This window comes from Heterodontus francisci, chromosome 14, assembly GCF_036365525.1.
Source record: "Heterodontus francisci isolate sHetFra1 chromosome 14, sHetFra1.hap1, whole genome shotgun sequence".
Lineage (NCBI taxonomy): Eukaryota > Metazoa > Chordata > Chondrichthyes > Heterodontiformes > Heterodontidae > Heterodontus > Heterodontus francisci.
This window is the reverse complement of record NC_090384.1, coordinates 28,225,934-28,247,470: the sequence shown is the minus strand read 5'-3', so window position 1 is coordinate 28,247,470 and position 21,537 is coordinate 28,225,934. Positions and strand designations below refer to the sequence as shown.

At 48.0% G+C, this 21,537-nt stretch overlaps 1 protein-coding gene across 1 annotated transcript; it reads right to left on the bottom strand.

The window, feature by feature from the left end:
* Positions 1 to 2,706: 2,706 nt before the first annotated feature.
* Positions 2,707 to 4,294, bottom strand: fjx1 (four-jointed box kinase 1). Its single transcript, XM_068046816.1, has one exon. It carries the CDS (start codon positions 3,990 to 3,992, stop codon positions 2,718 to 2,720), a length of 1,275 nt encoding a protein of 424 aa, XP_067902917.1. The 5' UTR covers positions 3,993 to 4,294; the 3' UTR covers positions 2,707 to 2,717.
* Between the last annotated feature and the right edge of the window lie 17,243 nt (positions 4,295 to 21,537).

Sequence of the window (21,537 nt, the reverse complement as noted above, 5' to 3'; positions counted from 1 at the left end):
TTTATCCAAATTGTTACAACTCCATTTTTACACTGAAGATCAGTAGACTGCACTTCTGAAGCTCCAAAGTAGCAGTTATCTGCTGCAGTGGTTCATTCGAAACCAAAAGCTTCAGTTGTAACATCCTAAATCTTGCTTTAAGTTTAGGCTATTTAAGTCTGGAGCAATAAGCACTGCAACATCTGAACTCAAAGGGTTAACCACTTAAAAATTTACAAGTTGCCTTCTCGGATGATTCTGATGCAATCATATAAAATATCATTGTTTCCAAGGGTTGAGTAAATCCTAAACACAAAAATATTTCCCCACTTTCCATAGTCAGTTCGTTTCTCTGAGCATATCAAAGATATTTAAGCAAAACTCACAGATCACAAGAACCTGTCACGAGTTTAGGATTGCATCTTCAGTAATAACAGAGGCTTGAATGTTTACCATCTGCATAACTTCACTCTAGACAATTTCAGACAGACCCTAATCGTGTTGAGAAACAAAACTAAGCCTGTATTATAGAATCACGCAGCATAGAAGGACCCTTTCAGCCTTTTAGAAAAATCTGTCCAATTTAGTTCTACACCCCAGCTTTTTCCCCAGAACCATGCAAATTAGTTCTCTTGCAGTACATGGCTAATTGCCTTTTGAAAGCTCCTTTGGATCTGCTTCCACCACCCTTTCAGGTAGTGCTTTCCAGATCTTAACCATCTGTGAAATAAAATTCTCATTTCCCCAATATTTCTTTTGCCAGTTATTTTAAATCTTGACCTCTGGTTACCAACGCACTTGTTTTTATATACTGCCTTTAATTTAGGAAAAGCCTCCCAAACTGGTGACATTTATAAACTGGACCTAACCTTTTAACAGGCAGTTGTTGGTTCTCTGGATAAACTTGGACTAGGCTGTGTTAGATAGTTCTTGGTCACATTTTTAAATAGAACCTAGTCAGTTTGAGAGAGACCCTGCTCACAGTTATAGGCAGAACCTATGCTGTTTGAAACAGACCCTGGTTAATATTCAGAAAGGTAGGATATTCTCACTATCCTTATACTCTGCAAACTAGGAATTGTCTGCATTCTGGTTGTATTTGATTTTCAGTAACCCAAAGAAATGCTCAGAATATCTGTTTATACACTAGCTGTTGCAAGACTTTGAAGGCAGATGCATTTTGTCATTTTAAATTCCCATTTTATTTTTGTTTTTTTTTCCATCCCTTCTTGGCCAGCTAGTTTTTTCAAAAAAATGTAATTTGATAATCAAGAATCAAAACAGGTGATGAACACAGACCTGTCCCAGACTGTCAGTCCCATTCCACCAGAACAACTGAGACGGGGAAAACTTCTCTGAGCTGGTGAGATTGCTCCCTTATATGTGACACTTTAATATACCATGCCAGGTACACCATCCTTCTTTTGTAATATAACCCAGATGATAGCAATTCCTTCCCACAGCCAAGCCAAGAGGAATCACTTCCTGTCTGTCAGTACTGAGAAAGAGAAACGGGGCTATAATTGGCGATGAATGGGATTAGAACTAGTGGTGCTACTTCTGTACAATGACCCAATATCCCAATGGAGACTCGAGGACACTGAGGCATTGGGATGAAAAATCAATCTGCTCAGGCTTGAAATATGGAGTCACATTTTCTAATAGATGGATGGCTTCATCCTTATGAAATTTGACTTAATTTAGGATGGTAGTAAACCCTCCCCCAAAAGGCTGGATTAATGGAAAATTTCAATACCAAGATTGACATTTTTTATTAGGTAAGGGTATCAAAAGACATGGAGCCAAGGCTGGTAAATGGAATGAAGATATAGATCAGCCTTAATCTAACTGAATAGCTAAACAGGCTCGAGGAGATGAATGACCTACTCATGTTCTTACTTATATGAATCTATCTGCAACAATCTACAATATTTTGTTTTAAATTGAATAAACACTGTCTGAGCTGCCAGTTTGAAACAGGCTGGAACAAGGATGAAGGGACCTGCAGGACTGACCCCACCCGGGTGATCAGCTGCCATGCCAGCTGCCCAGGTAGAACCTGCCGGGTAAGCAGCTGCATTGCAGTAACTAAAGGAAAAAGGAGTCATGTTTTGATTAGATACGCCTCAGAGCAGCATGGATATGTTCATGTTTAAAATATACAAATCAGAATTAAATGTGTCTTGGATGACGATAGCAAATTGGCAACCCCAAGTTGGGTGTGAATGTGTAAAATTGGCGGCCGATTGGCTTTTGCCAGTTTTACGTATCACCAGTTTTATTGCCAAAATGAATTTCACTCCTAATATATTACAATTAGGCATATAAAACAGAAAAGATACGTTACAAGAAGAATTGCTGTTTCTAAATACACAGAGTTTGAATAGGAATCTCTTTACACTTCTTAGCTTGATTTTGTCTCTGGTCCATCATGCCCATTCCAACTAGTCCACACCCAGAGCACAGGTGCCTCTGCTGAACATACAGCTTCCAACCACAGCTTTCACCAATATTCAAATTCATGTTCCACACCTCCAGGCCAACAGGTTATCAATGGTGCAGAGAATTACCCAAGGAAGTATCCTCATTTTGCTCAAGGGCATCTCCTGGTGGTTTGTTTGTTAATAACATACAGAGGAGTCAGAACACCCTTCCCCTGCAGCCAAGGACATGGAGGGTTAATTCAACAGGGGAACTGTGGAAAGAAATCCAAACAGAAAAAAAAAATCTTTTAAAACTTATTTACTATATTTAGCTTTACACTGCAGTATATGTTTATACAAACGGTCAGTCCTGCTCTGCAACATCTCAGCGTGTTCCTCAGACAAGAATCCCATTTGAGAAGCCAGGGGCTCACTGGCCTTGTATAGGTCCAGTAACTGGCTGGCAGCATTTTGGGACTTGTGCAGCTCGGCGATTTTCCTGGCGGTTTCCTTCCGGAAGATGCACAGCGTCTTCAGCAGCGACTCGTGGTACCGGTCCCACATGGGCAACACCTGGTATCCATGGACCAGTCCCGCCTCATTGTCAATGAAAACCAGAGCCCCCTTGGCGGTCCGGTGGAGGTTATTGGTTGACCTCTCCATTACCCTGGGGTCCCACTGCAGGCTCAGGAGGTTACTGGCCAGTCGGTCAAAGTTAGCAGTCAGATAGTCAAAAAGGAGAAGGTCTGACCACTGCACCAGCTCCAGGACCTCCTGGCTTGTCACATTGCCCAGATCTTCCAGCAAGGGGTGCAGCCTCCTTCGTTCTGTCCGGAGAGATGGAGGGGTCACCACATCGGTGAGGTTACTGATCCACTCGGTGAGGCTGACGATGGCTTTGTCCGCCCATTGCGACCCTTGGACATCCTGTCTGACCCTCAGCCACTGCTCGGCGTTGATGTTGACCCTGGACAGCGCTAGGGCGGGTACGTTGCGAATGCCCAGGAGCCTGGACAGGTAGAAAGAGAGGGTCTCGCCCAGCACCTGGTCCGGGTTGATGCCATACCTGAGGCAGGCTCTGCTACCATCCGAGAAGCTGGCCAGCCTGTTGGAGAGCCTCCCGCAGCCTCTCTCCAAGGACACCAGGCGGGAGGAGCGCGCTTTCAGCTGCCAGCGCTTGACGTGCAGGTCGGAAAATGGGGCGGAGGGAGAGCGATCCAGCCGATCAGTCCAGAACACAGCGTGGTCCAGCAGCTCGGCCAGTTGCAGGGTGGCGGCCTGGGCTAGAGAGCTGGCCCGGGGAGGAGAGCTGGCCCGGAGACCGCTTCTCCTCCCCAACTCCGGGGCCAGCGAAACACCCAGCAGAGTTCGGAAACTTTTCACTTTGCTCGGGGGAGAGGAGGGTGAGCGAGAGGAGGAGGAGGATGAGGGTGAGCGAGAGGAGGAGGAGGATGAGGGTGAGCGAGAGGAGGAGGAGGATGAGGGTGAGGATGGGGAGGGTGAGGGAAAGGGGGAGGAGGCGCCCGGGGACTTCTCCGAGGAGCAGCCCAGGAGAGAGAGCAGAGCCAGGGCGGCCAGCAGGAACCTCATCCCGGCCAAGGGGCTTCCCTGGACAGTGTGTGTGTCCCTCGGTGGGTCGTTAACCCTCAGGAGCTCAGCACATCTTCCAGCCTCGGGCTCCCGGCCGACCGGCAGCCACCAGCCTCCTGCATCGTCCTGTCCGACCTACAGACAGAGAGAGAGAGAGAGAGCGGCTCGTCCCCGCTCCCAGCGCCTGGTCCTCGGTCTCCTCCCGCAGGATTTACAGCAGCTCTGTCCCTCTGTCCGGGCTCGATCCCCTCCTGCTCCCTCCCTCTGTCCGGGCTCGATCCCCTCCTGCTCCCTCCCTCTGTCCGGGCTCGATCCCCTCCTGCTCCCTCCCTCTGTCCGGGCTCGATCCCCTCCTGCTCCCTCCCTCTGTCCGGGCTCGATCCCCTCCTGCTCCCTCCCTCTGTCCGGGCTCGATCCCCTCCTGCTCTCACTCTCTGTCCGGGCTCGATCCCCTCCTGCTCTCACTCTCTGTCCGGGCTCGATCCCCTCCTGCTCTCACTCTCTGTCCGGGCTCGATCCCCTCCTGCTCTCACTCTCTGTCCGGGCTCGATCCCCTCCTGCTCTCACTCTCTGTCCGGGCTCGATCCCCTCCTGCTCTCACTCTCTGTCCGGGCTCGATCCCCTCCTGCTCCGTCCCTCTGTCCGGGCTCGATCCCCTCCTGCTCCCTCCCTCTGTCCGGGCTCGATCCCCTCCTGCTCTCACTCTCTGTCCGGGCTCGATCCCCTCCTGCTCCGTCCCTCTGTCCGGGCTCGATCCCCTCCTGCTCCCTCCCTCTGTCCGGGCTCGATCCCCTCCTGCTCCGTCCCTCTGTCCGGGCTCGATCCCCTCCTGCTCCCTCCCTCTGTCCGGGCTCGATCCCCTCCTGCTCTCACTCTCTGTCCGGGCTCGATCCCCTCCTGCTCCCTCCCTCTGTCCGGGCTCGATCCCCTCCTGCTCTCACTCTCTGTCCGGGCTCGATCCCCTCCTGCTCCCTCCCTCTGTCCGGGCTCGATCCCCTCCTGCTCTCACTCTCTGTCCGGGCTCGATCCCCTCCTGCTCCCTCCCTCTGTCCGGGCTCGATCCCCTCCTGCTCCCTCCCTCTGTCCGGGCTCGATCCCCTCCTGCTCCGTCCCTCTGTCCGGGCTCGATCCCCTCCTGCTCCCTCCCTCTGTCCGGGCTCGATCCCCTCCTGTTCTCACTCTCTGTCCGGGCTCGATCCCCTCCTGCTCTCACTCTCTGTCCGGGCTCGATCCCCTCCTGCTCCGTCCCTCTGTCCGGGCTCGATCCCCTCCTGCTCTCACTCTCTGTCCGGGCTCGATCCCCTCCTGCTCCCTCCCTCTGTCCGGGCTCGATCCCCTCCTGCTCTCACTCTCTGTCCGGGCTCGATCCCCTCCTGCTCCCTCCCTCTGTCCGGGCTCGATCCCCTCCTGCTCCCTCCCTCTGTCCGGGCTCGATCCCCTCCTGCTCCCTCCCTCTGTCCGGGCTCGATCCCCTCCTGTTCTCACTCTCTGTCCGGGCTCTCTATCCGCTTTAAGCTGTCACCATGTGATCAGAGAGGGTGGGACCGCTCCCTTTAAAAGAGCAGCGAGCCGGCGGGGAGAGAAGCCTCATTCCCCTGGTCCGGGATTACAGCACTCAGCAGAGGCAGACACAGACACAATGAAGCGCTCGCTTTAAACAGGCGCACCGCAGCCGTGCTCCCTCCGTGGCTTAACCCCTTCTGCCTCCTCCCTCCAACCAGCTTACCCCCCTCTGCCCCTCCCTCCAAGCAGTGTAATTCCTCTGCCTCCTCCCCCCCGAGCAGCTTAACTCCCTCTCCCTCCAAGTGGCTTAACCCCCTCTCCCTCCGAACAGCTTAACTCCCTCTCCCTCCTCCCACCGAGCGGCTTGACCCCTCTCCCTCTCTCTGAGCTCCCTCTCATTGCCGCCTGTAAGCGGTCTAACTCTGTTCCTCTTGAACGGCTTCTTTGGGTGGTTTTTTGCATTAAACAGACGGCAGACTGTAAAAGGAGCAGTGATCAGTCCTGTAACCAGTCAAGATGGGAAGGGACGAAAGGCCAATTCACTTCATAGTTAGTGGAGAAGCTGGAGACGGGCGGCTTCTTCGCTTTATTTACACTTTATTGATTTCAGATGTCATTTCCCCCACCCTTTATTTTAAAAACAAGCCTTTGGGCAGATTCCACAGTGCAACTGACTCGGGACCACACACACTCACTCATACACACACACATTCACACATATCCACACTCATACATGCCCACAGTCATACTCATGCACACTCACACGTACACACACTCATACAGGCACACAGTCATACTCATACAGTCCCACATACACATACACGCACAGTCACACATATACAAAGTCACACACAGTCATACAGCCACATACACACAGTCATACACACAACACAAACTCACACATACGTACACACTTATGCACACCCACTCTCAAACAGATGCACAAACTCGTATGCTCACATGCTTACACGTAGACAGAGTTCAGGGGTGGTTTCTTAAATGGGGAGGGCTCACTGACTTGTACAAATTCTTGCTGTACATATACAGATTATTGGAGCTATAAATCTCATCCAGAGACAGGAGCCATCTCAGGTCACCTTGTAATATTGGAGGAGACCCAGGAATAAACTTCATTCCAGCAACACATTGTTTAAAGGCGCACCCTGTTAAAGACAGCAGGAAGAGTTCTGGCGGCTTTGGGGTGCCCAGGCTTGTTTTGCTTCTGATGAAAAGTTGATAATTCCAAGCTGCAGACTGCAGTTTGACCTGCGGGGGAGTGGGAGGTGCCAGTAGAAAGCAGATGTCCTCCGGTTCCACCGTTAACCCATTCCATACTGACTTTCTGCCGGGCCCATTCGCATTGTTTTTGGTGCCAGGAAAGATGGGAGAGCTTTTTTTTAATACATTCATGGGATGTGGGCGTCACTGGCTAGGCCAGCATTTATTGCCCATCCCTAATTGCCCTTGAGAAGGTGGTGGTGAGCTGCCTTCTTGAACCGCCGCAGTCCATTTGGGGTAGGTACACTCACAGTGCTGTTAGGCAGGGAGTTCCAGGATTTTGACCAAGCGACAGTGAAGGAACAGCGATATAGTTCCAAGTCAGGATGGTGTGTGACTCGGAGGGGAACCTGCAGGTGGTGGTGTTCCCATGGCGGGACTTCGCCGCAAGGACTGTGCGGTAGTCACTCCTACCAATACTGTCATGGACAAGTGCATCTGCGGCAGGCAGATTGGTGAGGACGAGGTCAAGTATGTTTTCCCCTCTTGTTGGTTCCCTCACCACCTGCCGCATACCCAGTCTAGCAGCTATGTCCTTTAGGACTCGGCCAGCTCGGTCAGTAGTGGTGCTACCGAGCCACTCTTGGCGATGGACATTGAAGTCCCTCACCCAGAGTACATTTTGTGCCCTTGCCACCCTCAGTGCTTCCTCCAAGTGCTGTTCAACATGGAGGAGTATTGAGTCATCAGCTGAGGGAGGGCGGTACTTGGCAATCAGCAGGAGGTTTCTTTGTCCATGTTTGATCTGATTCCATGAGACTTCATGGAGTCCAGAGTCGATGTTGAGGACTCCCAGGGCAACTCCCTCCCTACTGTATACCACTGTGTCACCACCTCTGGTGGGTCTGTCCTGCCAGTGGGACAGGACATACCCAGGGATGGTGATGGCAGTGTCTGGGACATTGTCTGTAAGGTACGATTCTGTGAGTATGACTATGTCAGGCTGTTGCTTGGCTAGTCTGTGGGACAGCTCTCCAACTTTGGCACAAGCTCCCAGATGTTAGTAAGGAGGACTTTGCAGGGTCAACAGGGCTTGGTTTGCCGTTGTCGTTTCCGGTGCCTAGGTCGATGCTGGGTGGTCCGTCTGGTTTCATTCCTTTTTATTGACTTCATAGCGGTTAGGTACAACTGAGTGGCTTGCTCGGACATTTCAGAGGGCATGTAAGAGTCAACCACATTGCTGTGGGTCTGGAGTCACATGTAAGCCAGACCAGGTAAGGACAGCAGATTTCCTTCCCTAAAGGACATTAGTGAACCAGATGGGTTTTTACAACAATCAACAATGGTTTCATGGCCATCATTAGACTAGCTTTTAATCCCAGATTTTTATTAATTGAATTCAAATTCCACCTTCTGCTGTGGTGGGATTTGAACCCATGTCCCCAGAGCAATACCCTGGGTCTCTGGGTTACTAGTCCAGTGACAATACCACTACGCCACCGCCTCCCCTGAAGCAGCAAACCCTTTTCCACAGCCACTGTCAGCGTCAGGCAGTCTCAGGTCAGTTTGGATCAGAGTAAGGATCCTGATTTCCTATTCCAGCAAAGTGCATTAACCCCACACTCAGACTAGGGCCTTCTATTGTACCAGTCTGATACTTCCAGCTCTCACATAATTATCTGTTGCCAGTGAGATTGCCAATGTCAAATTATGGATAAATTTCATGCAGTGGACTCACACCAATTTGTTGCTACTAGATGCGGGGATGACACTGCTCCAAGTTCATTTTGGAATGCAGAAAGAAATTTACATTGTGCCTAAGCTCTACCTCACCACCACTTCTCTTGACTCCTCCACTGTTGCTAAATTATCAGACTGCTTATCCGACATCCAGTATTGGATGAGCAGAATTTCTCTCCAATTAAATATTGGGAAGACTGAAGCAATTGTCTTCAGTTCCTGCCCAAAATTGCATTCCCTAGCTACCGACTCCATCCCTCTCCTTGGCAACAGTCTGAGATTAAGCCAGCCTGTTTGCAACCTTGGTGTCACATTTGACCCAAGATGAGTTTCCGACCTCATATTCGTGCCATCACTAAGACCGCCTATTTCCAGCTCCGTAACATCACCTGACTTTGCCTGGTCTCAGCTTATCTGCTGCAACCCTTATTCATGCCTTCATTATCTCCAGACTTGACTATTCCAAGGCACTCCTGGCTGGTCTCCCACATTCTACTCTTTATAAATTTGAGATCATCCTAAACTGTGCTGCCCATGTCTTGACGTTCCCCTATCACCCCTGTGCTCGCTGACCTATATTGGCTCCCGGTCAAGCATCGTCTTGATTTTAGAATTCTCATCCTTGTTTTCAAGTCCCTCCATGTCCTCACCCCTCCCTATCTCTGTAATCTTCTCCAGCCCCACAGCCCTCCAAGATAATCTGCGTGCCTCTAATTCTGAGTTCCTGAGCATCTCCAATTTTAATTGCTCCATCATTGGTGGCCATGCCTTCAGTTGTCTAGGCCCCAAGCTCTGGAATACCCTCCCTGCACCTCTCCACCTCACTTTCCTTCTTTAAGACACTCCTTAAAACCTACCTCTTTGACCAAGCTTTTGGTCATCTGACCTAATATCTCCTTTTGTGGCTCGGTGTCATAGTTTGTTTTATAATGCTCCTGTGAAGCACCTTGGGACATTTTTTTATGTTAAAGGCACTATATAATATAAGTTGTTGTTTCACAACCTCAGAATGTCTCAAAACACTTCATAAGCAACAAAGTACTTTCTGCAGTGTAGTTAGCCAGTGTTGCAGATTGGAAACAACAAGGCACCACAAGCAGCAATGTGACCAGATAATCAGTTTTAGTAATGTTGATTGAGGGATATGCTTTAGTCAGGATACCAAGGAGCAGTCCACTGCTCTTCTTCAAACTTCAGATAGTGCCACAGAATCTTTTACATCCACCTGAAAGGTCAGACAGGGCCTTTGTTTAATGTCTCATCTGAAAGACAGCACATTCCTCAGTGCAGCCCTCAGTATTGCGCTGGTGTGTCAGCCTAGATTTTGCCCTCAAGTGGCTGGTGGGGCTCAAACCGATAACCATTTAAGTGAGAGGCAAGAGTGCAATCACTGAACCATGGCTAGTACAGTAGTGTCGTGGCTGTTACTCAACTAGTAATTCCAGAATCCCAGATTAATAATCCAGAGGATATGAGTTCAAATCTCACCATTTGGTTTGTAGGACCGTAGTGGGGAAATGCCCAGGGTGAGTGAATAATGGTTTTAATGGGGACCAGGGCATCAAAAGTGGAGGTGAGGGTGTGATTGAGCAAAAGTGATGTGCTGAATGGATGGTTTAGCATGTGGTGCAACTCAAACCCTATGTGGTATGACACTGTTGGACTGGCCTGTGCTCAACTGTTCCAGGAAGTGAGTCTGAGGGGAAATCACCATTGATAATTCACTCCTTTTAAGGCCTCCTTCGTGGAATGCAATGGACCTCTATTTCACAGACATGGTGTGTCATGAAGCCACTCATGGGCTACATGCTTAGCTTCTTGCTGGGAGTTGAGTTCTTTGTGTTTTTGAAACAGTTCCCACAGAGGATTGCTGAAACCGCAACAAGAACCAAAAGAAAGCTTGCCAGTTTTTCCATCCTGAGGAAAAATCATAGGTTCCTGCGCAAACATCTTTCTTACAGCCTTAAAGTTCCAGTGTACTCACCAAGACTACTTAATTATAGATAGATAAGCTGGGAATTTCCTTGAGAGTTCTTCCAACCACCTGCCAATGCTTCAGCAGGAGATTGGCAAAAATTCCATTTATGCACCTCAGGAAAAATGCCTAGGAGATTTGTGACAATAGAATACAGTTTCCTACCTATGGGATTATTGTGTCATATGGAAAATTGATCTGTAATTAGATAGATGATGATGCAATGAGGAGAGTGGTTTTTTTCTGTAGGGAGGGAGAAATTATAATGGTAGAGAAGAAGGGGGCAGTAGATAGGAGGAGAAACATTAGAGGAAATGAGAGAGAGGATGAAGAGAGAGGGAATAAAGAAGGGGAGGGAAAGATCCATTCGGTGCATGTTAAAGTTTCCCGTGCAGTCTGGGCATTTGCTGTAAATTGTCCACTAGCTGATGAAGATGGTTGGCTGGAGAGATGTTCATACCAAACATGGGCTGAAGATACAGAAACTTTCCAAAATAATCTGGTTGATCCCAGTGACATTTGCTGCTCTGAGTGACTAATGCTGTGTGATATGGGAAGGCCAACAAAAACAGCAGAACCTACAAAGTCCAATAAGTTGCAAGACATCTGCAGTAGATGTTCACAGAGATTGGAGAATCTTTTAATGAAGCACCAAGTTCTTTGCCGAGGTATTGCTCTTGTAATCTCCTTTTCTCTGTGAATCTTTCACAGTCTTTCTTCCAGATGAATGGTCTCTCCCAGGATTCAGTGGCCTCTAGAAGCAGAAATGCTGGAATTGCTGTATTTATAAATCAAACTTTTCTTTGGTCTCAGCGCTGACCAACCAAATTTAATGCAAACAGGTGCCTATGCTAATGCCCCCTGAGGGACACAACATAATGTGTGACTGATCTGTCAAAAACCATCTTCTACTTGAGAGATTCCCACGTAAGAGGTAACCATCTTCCACTGTGGACATCAACCATCAAATGTCTTCAGATCTATTAGCACCCTATCATTATCATGCAAAAATCACCAGTGCTAATACCAGAATGCCAACCCCTCTGCCCCCAAAAGTTGGCTTTGAACTGGCAGACACCCTGAATTTCAATAAATGGTATATAGTTGGGACCTTGAATTTGAGAAATATGTTAAGCTAGAACAAGAGCTATAATTCCATATTTGTCCGTGGTTATAATAAAAATACTTGCTAGGTTCCTTTCAGCATATATTATGCTCTCCACACATGCAGGGCATAGGAACGTAGGGAATAGGAGCAGTAGTAGGCCGTTTAGCCCCTTGAGCCTGCTCCATCACTTAACTAGATCGTGGCGGATCTTCTACCTGTGCGATGTAGGTATATCCACAGTGCTGTTAGGAAGGGAGTTCCAGAATTTTGACTCAGCAATAATGATATAGTTCCAAGTAAGGATGGTGTGTGATTTGGAGGGGAACTTGAAGGTGGTGGAGTTCCCTTGACCTTCTAGGTGGTAGAGGCTGTGGGTTTGGAAGGTGCTGTCAAAGGAGGCTTGGCGAATTGTTGCAGTGCATCTTCTGATGGTACACACTGCTGGTGGTGGAGGGAGTGAATGTTTAAGGTGGTGGATGGAGCGCCATCAAGCGGGATACTTTGTTCTGGATGGTGTCGAGCTTTAGAGTGTTGTTGGAGCTGCACCCATCCAGGCAAGTGGAGAATATTCCATCACACTCCTGACTTGTCCCTTGTAGATTGTGGGCAGGCTTGGGGAATCAGGAGGTGAGTTACTCACCGCAGAATTCCCAGCCTCTCCTGGTCTTGTTGCCAAAGTATTTATATGGCTGGTCCAAATCTCCCATCTGGGTCTTCCTTCTGATTGGATGTGGTCTAAGTCCCTTAGTATTTGTACTGTTAGATATCCTCCCTCAGTTCTGTGCCCCTCAGGAAATGTCACTGATTGTCCAAACTGTCCCCTCCATACACAATACTACTTTAGGCCAACAGTGATGAGTTGAACCATGTGGCTGGGAGTGTCTTATTTAACATCATTGAATTTTTATTCACAGTTTGAATATGCAGATTCAGTATCACTGTCCTGGGTCAAAGTGAGGAAGAAATGACAAAGCAATTTAGTTACTTTTTACCACACATTTTCTACAAACCTTTAAGGTCCTTCATTTCTTCAATTAATTGTTGGGGTGTGGGAGGAATTTGCACTTTGTGCTCATTAAGATGTGACTCTTGATGTTGGAAAATTTTCTCGCTTTTTCTTCCTAATGCCACTGTCAAGCACTTCAGGAACTCGTACTACCATGGAAAACTCCCACTACACTACTCCAACAAACTCTCCCAGAACAGGAACTGCAGTGTAAAACCCCTTCTACACTGTCATAACAAGCTTACCCAGAACAGGAACTGCAGTGTAAAACACTCCCTCCACACTTTCCCAACAACAACACAACGTGCGTTTATGTAGTGCCTTTAACTTAGTATAACATTCCAAAGCATATCATAGGAGTGTTCTCGGACAAAAATTTGAAATCGAGCCACATAAAAAAGATATTATGACCAAAAGCTTGGTCAAAGAGTTAAGTTTTAAGGAGAAACTTTAAGGAACCCAGAACAAGCTCTCCCAGAACAGGTACTGCAGTGTAAAACTTCTACCTTTCTCAGAACTAGTATTGCATATTTTAAATGTGGATTATAGCTCCCTCTACACTGTTCCAGCACAATGCCTATTCCTAATACCTCTCTCCAGTGTAACCTTTCCATTTCCCATACCAGGTATCCTTGCAGCTTCTCTGAGCAATTAATTGGTGCTACCAAACTGGCTATTTTGTTTTGTGAACTGGGTTGAGTTCTGGGAGAGGCAGTGGCGTAGTGGTATTGTCACTGGACTAGTAACCCAGAAACCCAGGGTATTTCTCTGGGGACATGGGCAGTTGTATCTAACTGCTATGACGTCAATAGAACAGAATGAAACTGGACAGACCACCCGGCATCGATCTAGGCACCGGAAACGACAATGGCAAACCCAGCCCTGTCAATCCTGCAAAGTCCTCCATACGAACATCTGGGGGCTTGTGCCAAAGTTGGGAGAGATGTCCCACAGACTAGTCAAGCAACAGCCTGACACAGTCATACTCACAGAGTCATACCTTACAGAAAATGTCCCAGGCACTGTCATCACCATCCCAGGGTATGTCCTGTCCCACCAGCAGGCCAACCCAGCAGAGGTGGCGACACAGTGGTATACAGTTGGGAAGAAGTTGTCCTGGGAGTCCTCAACATCGACTCTGGACCCCAAGAAGTCTCATGGCATCAGGTCAAACATGGAAAAGGAAACCTCTTGCTGATTACCACCTACTGCTCTCCCTCAGCTGATGAATCAGTACTCCTCCATGTTGATCACCACTTGGAGGAAGCACTGAGGGTGGCAAGGACCAGAATGCACTCTGGGTGGGGGACTTCAATGTCCATCACCAGGAGACCAAGCGGTAGCACCACTACTGACCGAGCTGGCTGAGTCCTAAAGGACATGGCTGCTAGACTGGGTCTGCGGCAGGTCGTGGGGGAACCAACACGAGGGAAAAACATACTTGACCTCGTCCTCACCAATCTGCCTGTCGCAGATGCAGCTGTTCATGAAAGTATTGGCAGGAGTGACCACCGCACAGTCCTTGCTGAGACAAAGTCCCACCTTCACATTGAGGATACCCTCCATCGTGTTGTGTGGCACTACCCCCGTACTAAATGGGATAGATTTCGAACAGATCTAGCAATGCAAAACTGGGCATCCATGAGGCACTGTGGGGCATCAGCAGCAGCAGAACTGTACTCAACCACAATCTGTAACCTCATGGCCCGGCATATTCCCCACTCTACCATTACCATCATGCCAGGAGACCAACCCTGGTTCAACGAAGAGTGCAGGAGGGAATACCAGGAGCAGTATCACGCATACCTCAAAATGAGGTGTCAACCTGGTGAAGCTACAACACAGGACTACTTGTGTGCCAAACTGCATAAGCAGCATGCGATAGAGCTAAGTGATCCCATAACCAACAGATCAGATCTAAGAAGGGCCACTGACCTGAAATGTTAACTCTGCTTCTCTCTCCATAGATGCTGCCAGACCTGATGCGTATTTCCAGCATTTCTTGTTTTTATTTCAGATTTCCAGCATCCGCAGTATTTTGCTTTTATATTAGATCAAATCTAAACTCTGCAGTCCTGCCACATCAAGCCATGAATGGTGATGGATAATTAAACAACTAACTGGAGGAGGTGGCTCCACAAATAACCCCTTCCTCAATGATGGGGAAGCCCAGCACATCAGTGCGAAAGACAAGGTTGAAGTATTTGCAACAATTTTCAGCCAGAAGTGCCGAGTTGATGATCCATCTCGGCCTCCTCCTGAAGTCCCCAGCATCACAGATGCCAGACTTCAGCCAAGTCGATTCACTCCACGTGATATCAAGAAACGACTGAAGGCACTGGATATTGCAAAGGCTATATTGTGTCCCTGACAATATTCCGGCAATAGTAATGAAGACCTGTGCTCCAGAACTTGCCGTGTCCCTAGCCAAGCTGTTCCAGTACAACTACAACACTGGCATCGACCCAGCAATGTGGAAAATTGCCCAGGTCTGTCCTGTACATGAAAAGCAGGAAAAGTCCAACCCAGACAATTACCACCCCATCAGTCTACTCTCAATCATCAGAAAAGTGATGGAAGGTGTCATCAACAGTGCTATCAAGCGGCACTTGCTTAGCAATAACCTGCTCAGTGACGCTCAGTTTGGGCTCTGCCAGGGCCTCTCAGCTCCTGACCTCATTACAGCCTTAGTTCAAATATGGACAAAAGAGCTGAACTCAAGAGGTGAGGTGAGACTGACTGCCCTTCACATCAAGGCAGCATTTGACCGAGTATGGCAACAAGGAGCCCGAGCAAAACTGAGGTCAGTGGGAATCAGGGGGAAAACTCTCCGCTGGTTGGAGTCATACCGAGCGCAAAGGAAGATGGTTGTGGTTGTTGAAGGTCAATCATCTGAGCTCCAGCCATTACTGCAGGAGTTCCTCAGGGTAGTGTCCTAGGCACAACCATCTTCAGCTGCTTCATCAATGACCTTCCTTCAGTCATAAGGTCAGAAGTGGGGATGTTCACTGATGATTGCAGAATGTTCAGCACCATTCGCGACTCCTCAGATGCTGAAGCAGTCCGTGTAGAAATGCAGCAAGACCTGGACAATATCCAGGCTTGGGCTGATAAGTGGCAAGTAACATTCGCGCCACACAAGTACCAGGCAATGACCATCTCCAACAAGAGAGAATCTAACCATCTCCCCATGACATTCAATGGCATTACAATCACTGAATCCCCTGCTATCAACATCCTCGGGGTTACCATTGACCAGAAACTGAACTGGAGTAGCCATATAAATACCATGGCTACAAGAGCAGGTCAGAGGCTAGGAATCCTGAGGCAAGTAACTCACCTCCTGATTCCCCAAAGCCTGTCCACCATCTACAAGGCACAAGTCCGGAGTGTGATGGAATACTCTCCACTTGCCTGGATGGGTGCAGCTCCAACAACACTCAAGAAGCTCAACACCATCCAGGACAAAGCAGTCCACTTGATTTAATCCCATCCACAAACATTCACTCCTTCAACCACTGACATGCAGTGGCACCAGTGTGTACCATCTACAAGGTGCAGCAAATGCATGGGAACACCACTACCTGCAAGTTCCTCTCCAAGTCACACACCATCCTGACTTGGAACTATATCACCATTCCTTCACTGTTGCTGGGTCAAAATCCTGGAACTCCCTTCCTAACAGCACTGTGGGTGTACCTACCCCAAATGGACTGCAGCAGTTCAAGAAGGCAGCTCACCACCATCTTCTCAAGGGCAATTAGGAATGGACAATAAATGCTGGCCTGGCCAACGACGCCCACACCCCATGAATGAATAAAAAAAAATAACCTTAAACCCATTTTGTGTATGACCTTTCTGGACATCACAGGGAGATAGTCATCCCTCATAGGAGGGGTAGATGTCCTGAAATGTAATTCAGGGCCAACGTGATCTCCTGGACTAATTTCAATTGCCTGAGGGGGTCAGAGAGAGGTTTTCCAGGTTCTTTTCATCTGAATTGCACTGTGTTTTTAATCTTATTTTGCCTCTCTGAGGAAATTACATGGCTCTGAGTGGGTGGGGAATTTATGCTTTGTCATACACAAGGCATCCCAACTGTGGGAGACAGACTGTGGGTCTTCTCCTGTCCATCAGTTTCAAATGTTCTTGTTAGTTCAGTCTGTATTCAGACTCCTGGTGCTAGAGGTGAAAGGACAATGCTGAGCCCATTGTTCCTTTCCCATAGATGATCCCATGAACACATTTGCTTATGCCATCTTACCCATTAATTAATGGTGTCCCTCTTCAGATCTATCACTGATTTAATAAGATGCTTGCAACTTCAATCTCATTGGTTCACTCTGTAATAAAATATATTGCCTGAATCACCTTGTCTGCCTTTCATTCTCTCTATTCATAGTGATTCAGTTAGGCTTCTGTAAAGCATCTGGACTCTCTGCTTTTATTATCATATAAATCATGGCTCTGTTTTCTATTTCCACTTCCATTCCAGTATTTATTACTGTATGCTAATAGTAAGCATTGCAATGTATGTTGCTAAGCAGCCATTCTGTCAACGTGTTAATGAGAGCTGGCTTTAGTATCGAGCTCACTCACTGCGAGTTTTGTCCCATATCTATTTAGTTCAAGAGATTCACAGAGGGAAAACTGGCCTTATGTCCGGGGTTCCAATACATTACTAAATTCCTGTTTGTATAGACAGATAATGACTACAGACTATACAAAATTTCCAGCAACTCCATGTTACTTTGCTCAGCTGAGCTTGCTGTGTTTAATATAGCCGAAGGGGAAGATTTTCCCCAGTCGTCCGTCATATGTCCAAACTTGCCTTCAAGATGTTGACAGCATCTATCTTTCACGTGGAATCGCGGGGTCTCCTGTAGAACAATTACAGTGGCATATGCAATGAGTTCCCGGTTCTAAATGGTGCTATATATTGAGTGTGGGCTTCAGATAATAACTGGGAAGCTGCAGAGGTGCATTAATAAATGGTACTTAACATGTCATGACATTAAGCTGATTGTGCATTGTCAAGGCAGTGCATTCACACTTCCACCATTTACTTCAATGAGGTTGCAGCAGACTAGCAAAGCGAGCAGCAGAATGTAACAAAGACACTTGAGAGTAGATTTACGAAATGCTTCCCAGCACCAGTGATCAGTGTAAAATCACATGCTTTTGCCCGCAGTTTTTCACCTATTGCTTTAATCGTTCGACTCTACCGAAGCACAGTAATTCTTGCACCTCTCCGTGCTGAGGCCAAATCCTCAAGTTATAGAGGCGAAATTCGTTTTGGTAACAGGGCAAAACGGGTAACAGCAATTTGACATTCTGTTTTACACCATTGAAGTCAATGGAAAAGAAAATTGGGCAGTGTATAAAACAGGCGACCGATGGGCTATCACCCAACACCAATTTCACCCTATAACGTACAACAGTATAATAGATTTGGACAACAGCCTCTTTCTGTCTTCCTGTAATGTGATACTCCCGGTCTGTTACCATAGCAGTATATTAATTCCCACAGGCCGAGAGTTGGGGCTCTTGCAAACACAGGTTATTTTTAAATAGGATTTCATAAGGCGATCTACTCCATTGATAGCTCTCTTGATTCTTTCACCATCACTCCGCCTCCACCACCTCCAACCTCAGAACAGTGTCAATGATGCCACAGAATCCCAAAGTACAGACTCTTCTCACCCTCAGGCTAATCTCATATAAACTGGGTTGCCCTGTTAAATGGATATATAGTGCCCCCTAGAGGGAGGAAATTTATCTACACCAGAGTATCAAACTTACTTTCTCTAATGAGCCTGTTCTGATACCTGGTACTTGGCACGGGGCACGTATAGCAAAAGTAATTAAAGTAGAAATAGATGAAGATAAATTGTTTTGGTACTTGCTTACATTTAGATTTTATTTACTGTTACTGCCGCTCATTGATACCTGGCACCTCTTAGCTTGAACAACTGCAATTCCATTTGAAGAAAACGACCAAGCTGAAACTTAGAGAAAACACGAGGACCACTTGTCACAACAGAACTTTGTGTCCTAACCACTAGTGCTGGAAGTGAATTCCACTGCCTCACTACTCTCTGTATAAAAAGCTTCTCTTCCTCACTGTTCTAACTCTCTTCTATCTTGTATCTCTTGACTGGAAACAGCCTGATTCTATCTACCCCATCCTATCTTTCATAATTTGAAATATCTTTACATCATCTTCGAACATGTATTAAACATGTGAAAGGTGTCCCCAATAGAAAGGACACAATCTGATCAGGAATAACCTGACTGAGTTTTTTTGACAAGGTCGATAGGGAGGCGTTCACTAATGTCCTTTAAGGAAGGTAATCTGCTGTCTTTACCTGGTCTGGCCTACATGTGACTCCAGACCCACAGCAATGTGATTGACTCTTACATGCCCTCGAAATGGCCTAGCAAGCCACTCAGTTCAAGGGCAATTAGGGATGGGCAATAAATACAGGCCTAGCCAGCGACACCCACATCCCAGAAAATGAATTTAAAAAATGGTATTGCCGGATTACACAAGGAACCTGATGTGTTTTTGGAAAATATGGCCAAGGTGCAGCATGTAGATGAGAAATAGGACAGGGCCAAGGATAGATCCTTGGGAGATTCCAGGGGTAACAGTGTGGGTGTGGGAAGAGAAGCCAATGCAAATGATTCTCTGGCTACAACTGGATAGATAAGAATGGAACCAAGTGAGAGCATTCCCACCCAGCTGGGAGAGGGAGGAGAGGCTTTGGAGAATGATGGTGTGGTTAACTGTGTCAAAGGCTGCAAACTGGTCGAGAAGGATGAGGAGAGATAGTTTGCCTTGGTCACAATCACGTAGGATGTAATTTGTGACTTCAATAAGAGCAGGGGCAGAAAGATGGGCATGAATTTGGGTAACAACAACAACAGGTTCAAGAACTTTGGAGAGGTTAGGGAGGTTGGAGATGGAGCTGTTATTTGCAAGGACAGAGGGGCCAGCATTTTCTTTGAGTTGAGGGGTGATGGCGGCAGATTTGAGCGGAGGGGGACAGTACCTGAGGAGAGACAACCATTAACAATATCAGCTAACCTGGGGACCAGGAGGGGAAGCTGGGTAGTCAGCAGTTTAATGGGAATAGAGAGAGCAGGAGTAAGTTTCATGTACAAGATAAGCACAGAGAGGGCATGAGGGGAGATAAGAGAGAAAGTAGAGTAAGAAGTGAGTTCAGGGCTAGAGCAGAAGGGAACCTTAGAGGAAGTTTTGCCAGGTGGGCTAGTAGAAGGGAGTGGTAGAGGCAGCTGATTGGATGGTCTCAACTTTCGTGGCAATGAGTTCATGAGCTCCTTGTATTTGATGTTGTAGGCGAGAGTGGAGGAGACAGGGGTGAGGGGTTTAAGAAGACGACTAGCAGTGAAAAAAAGCCAGGGGTTATTTTTGCATTCCAGGATGATCCTGGAACAGTGAGCAGTTTTGGCAGATGAGAGCAGGACCCGATAGTGTTTTATGTGTCCCAGCCATTGTCTGGCGGTGAATGGTTAAACCAGTTGTCCACCATATCCGTTCAACTCTGCATCCCTTGGACTGAAGGGAGCAGAGATGAAGTCCATACCGGGGGATTGGCCAGGGTAAGAGAGGGTAATTGTTTTAATGGGACCAGAGCATCAAAGGTGGAGGTGAGAAAATTGTTCTAGTGCTTGGTTGGGCAGTAGAGAATGGGACAGGAGCAGGCTGGTGGTAGGCTGTAAAATTGAGCAGGAGGTGGTGGTAGTGGTGATGGTGGGGGGTGCCGTTCCCAACACCTTCCTGCCCTCGCTGCAACTTTACGAGGGGTGGCGGTGGCGAGAAATGGCCCGCTTGCCCCAAAGCAATCAAGGCCCTTAAGTGGCCAATTAACTGCCACATAAGGGCCTCCTCCCACCATCACTGGTACACTGGTATATTACCAGTGGCGGGCAGTCAGCTCAGGCCCCCAGAACACTGCCAGGTAAAACCTGGCGGCCCTTTTGAGGGCTGGGGGAGGGGGAAATGTTCCTGATCTGGCACCCTGTGCCCACGGAGGGCCTCCCTGAAGCCCCAACTGCCCCCACTGAAAGAAAGATCCCCCCACAACCGACCCCTTGCCTTGCTGGCGCCCAGCCGACTGTCCCCGGCGAGGCCCCAAAAACTTAACTTTCTTCCAGGGTCAACGTCCCTCTTGCTGCCGTTGGCTGGGTGCAGTCCCAGCAGTGGCCACTGCTCCCGGTGGCGCTGCTGGAACTGAGAGCTGCCAGCCTGCTGGTGGGTGGCAGCTCCATTAGGTGGGACTTTCTGCCTCAGATAGGTGGAGGCCCCGCCCAAGGCCAGTTAAGGGCCTAGGGAGCGTAAAATTCCAGCGTGGCTCCCTATGACCAGTGGAGGCCGGCTCGCCCCCTACTTTTTGGCCGGTGGGCAGGTCTCCCACCCAACCTAAAATTCCAGCCATAGAGTAATTTACAGCACAGAAGGAGGCTATTCACCCCATCGAGTCCATGCCAGCTCTTCAGGGAGCTATCCAGTCAGTCCCACTCCCCCACTCGATCCCCATAGCCCCTTCGAGTGTATTTTGTTCAAGTGGCCATACAATTTCCTTTTGAAGTCATTAATTGTCTCCACTTCCACCACCCTTCTGGGCAGTGAGTTCCAGATCATTACCACCCGCTGTGTAACAAAGCTTTTCCTCATATTCCCCCTGTACCTCTTGGCCAAAACCTTCACTCTGTGTCCCCAAGTCCTTGTACCATTAGTTAATGGGAACACTTCTTTCTTGTCTAACCTATCTAAGCCTGTCATAATCTTGCACACTTCCATTAAATTTCCCTTCAATCTCCTTTGTTCTAAGGAGAACAAACCCAACTTTTGCAACCTAACCTTGTCGCTAAAATCCCTCATCCCTAGAACCATTCTGGTAAATCTCCTCTGCACCCTCTCAAGGACCCTCACATCCTTCCTAAAGTGTGGAGACCAGAACTGGACACA

Coding starts and splice junctions, on each gene's coding strand:
- fjx1 (XM_068046816.1), bottom strand. CDS start 3,992: ATGAGGTTCCTGCTGGCCGCCCTGGCTCTGCTCTCTCTCCTGGGCTGC.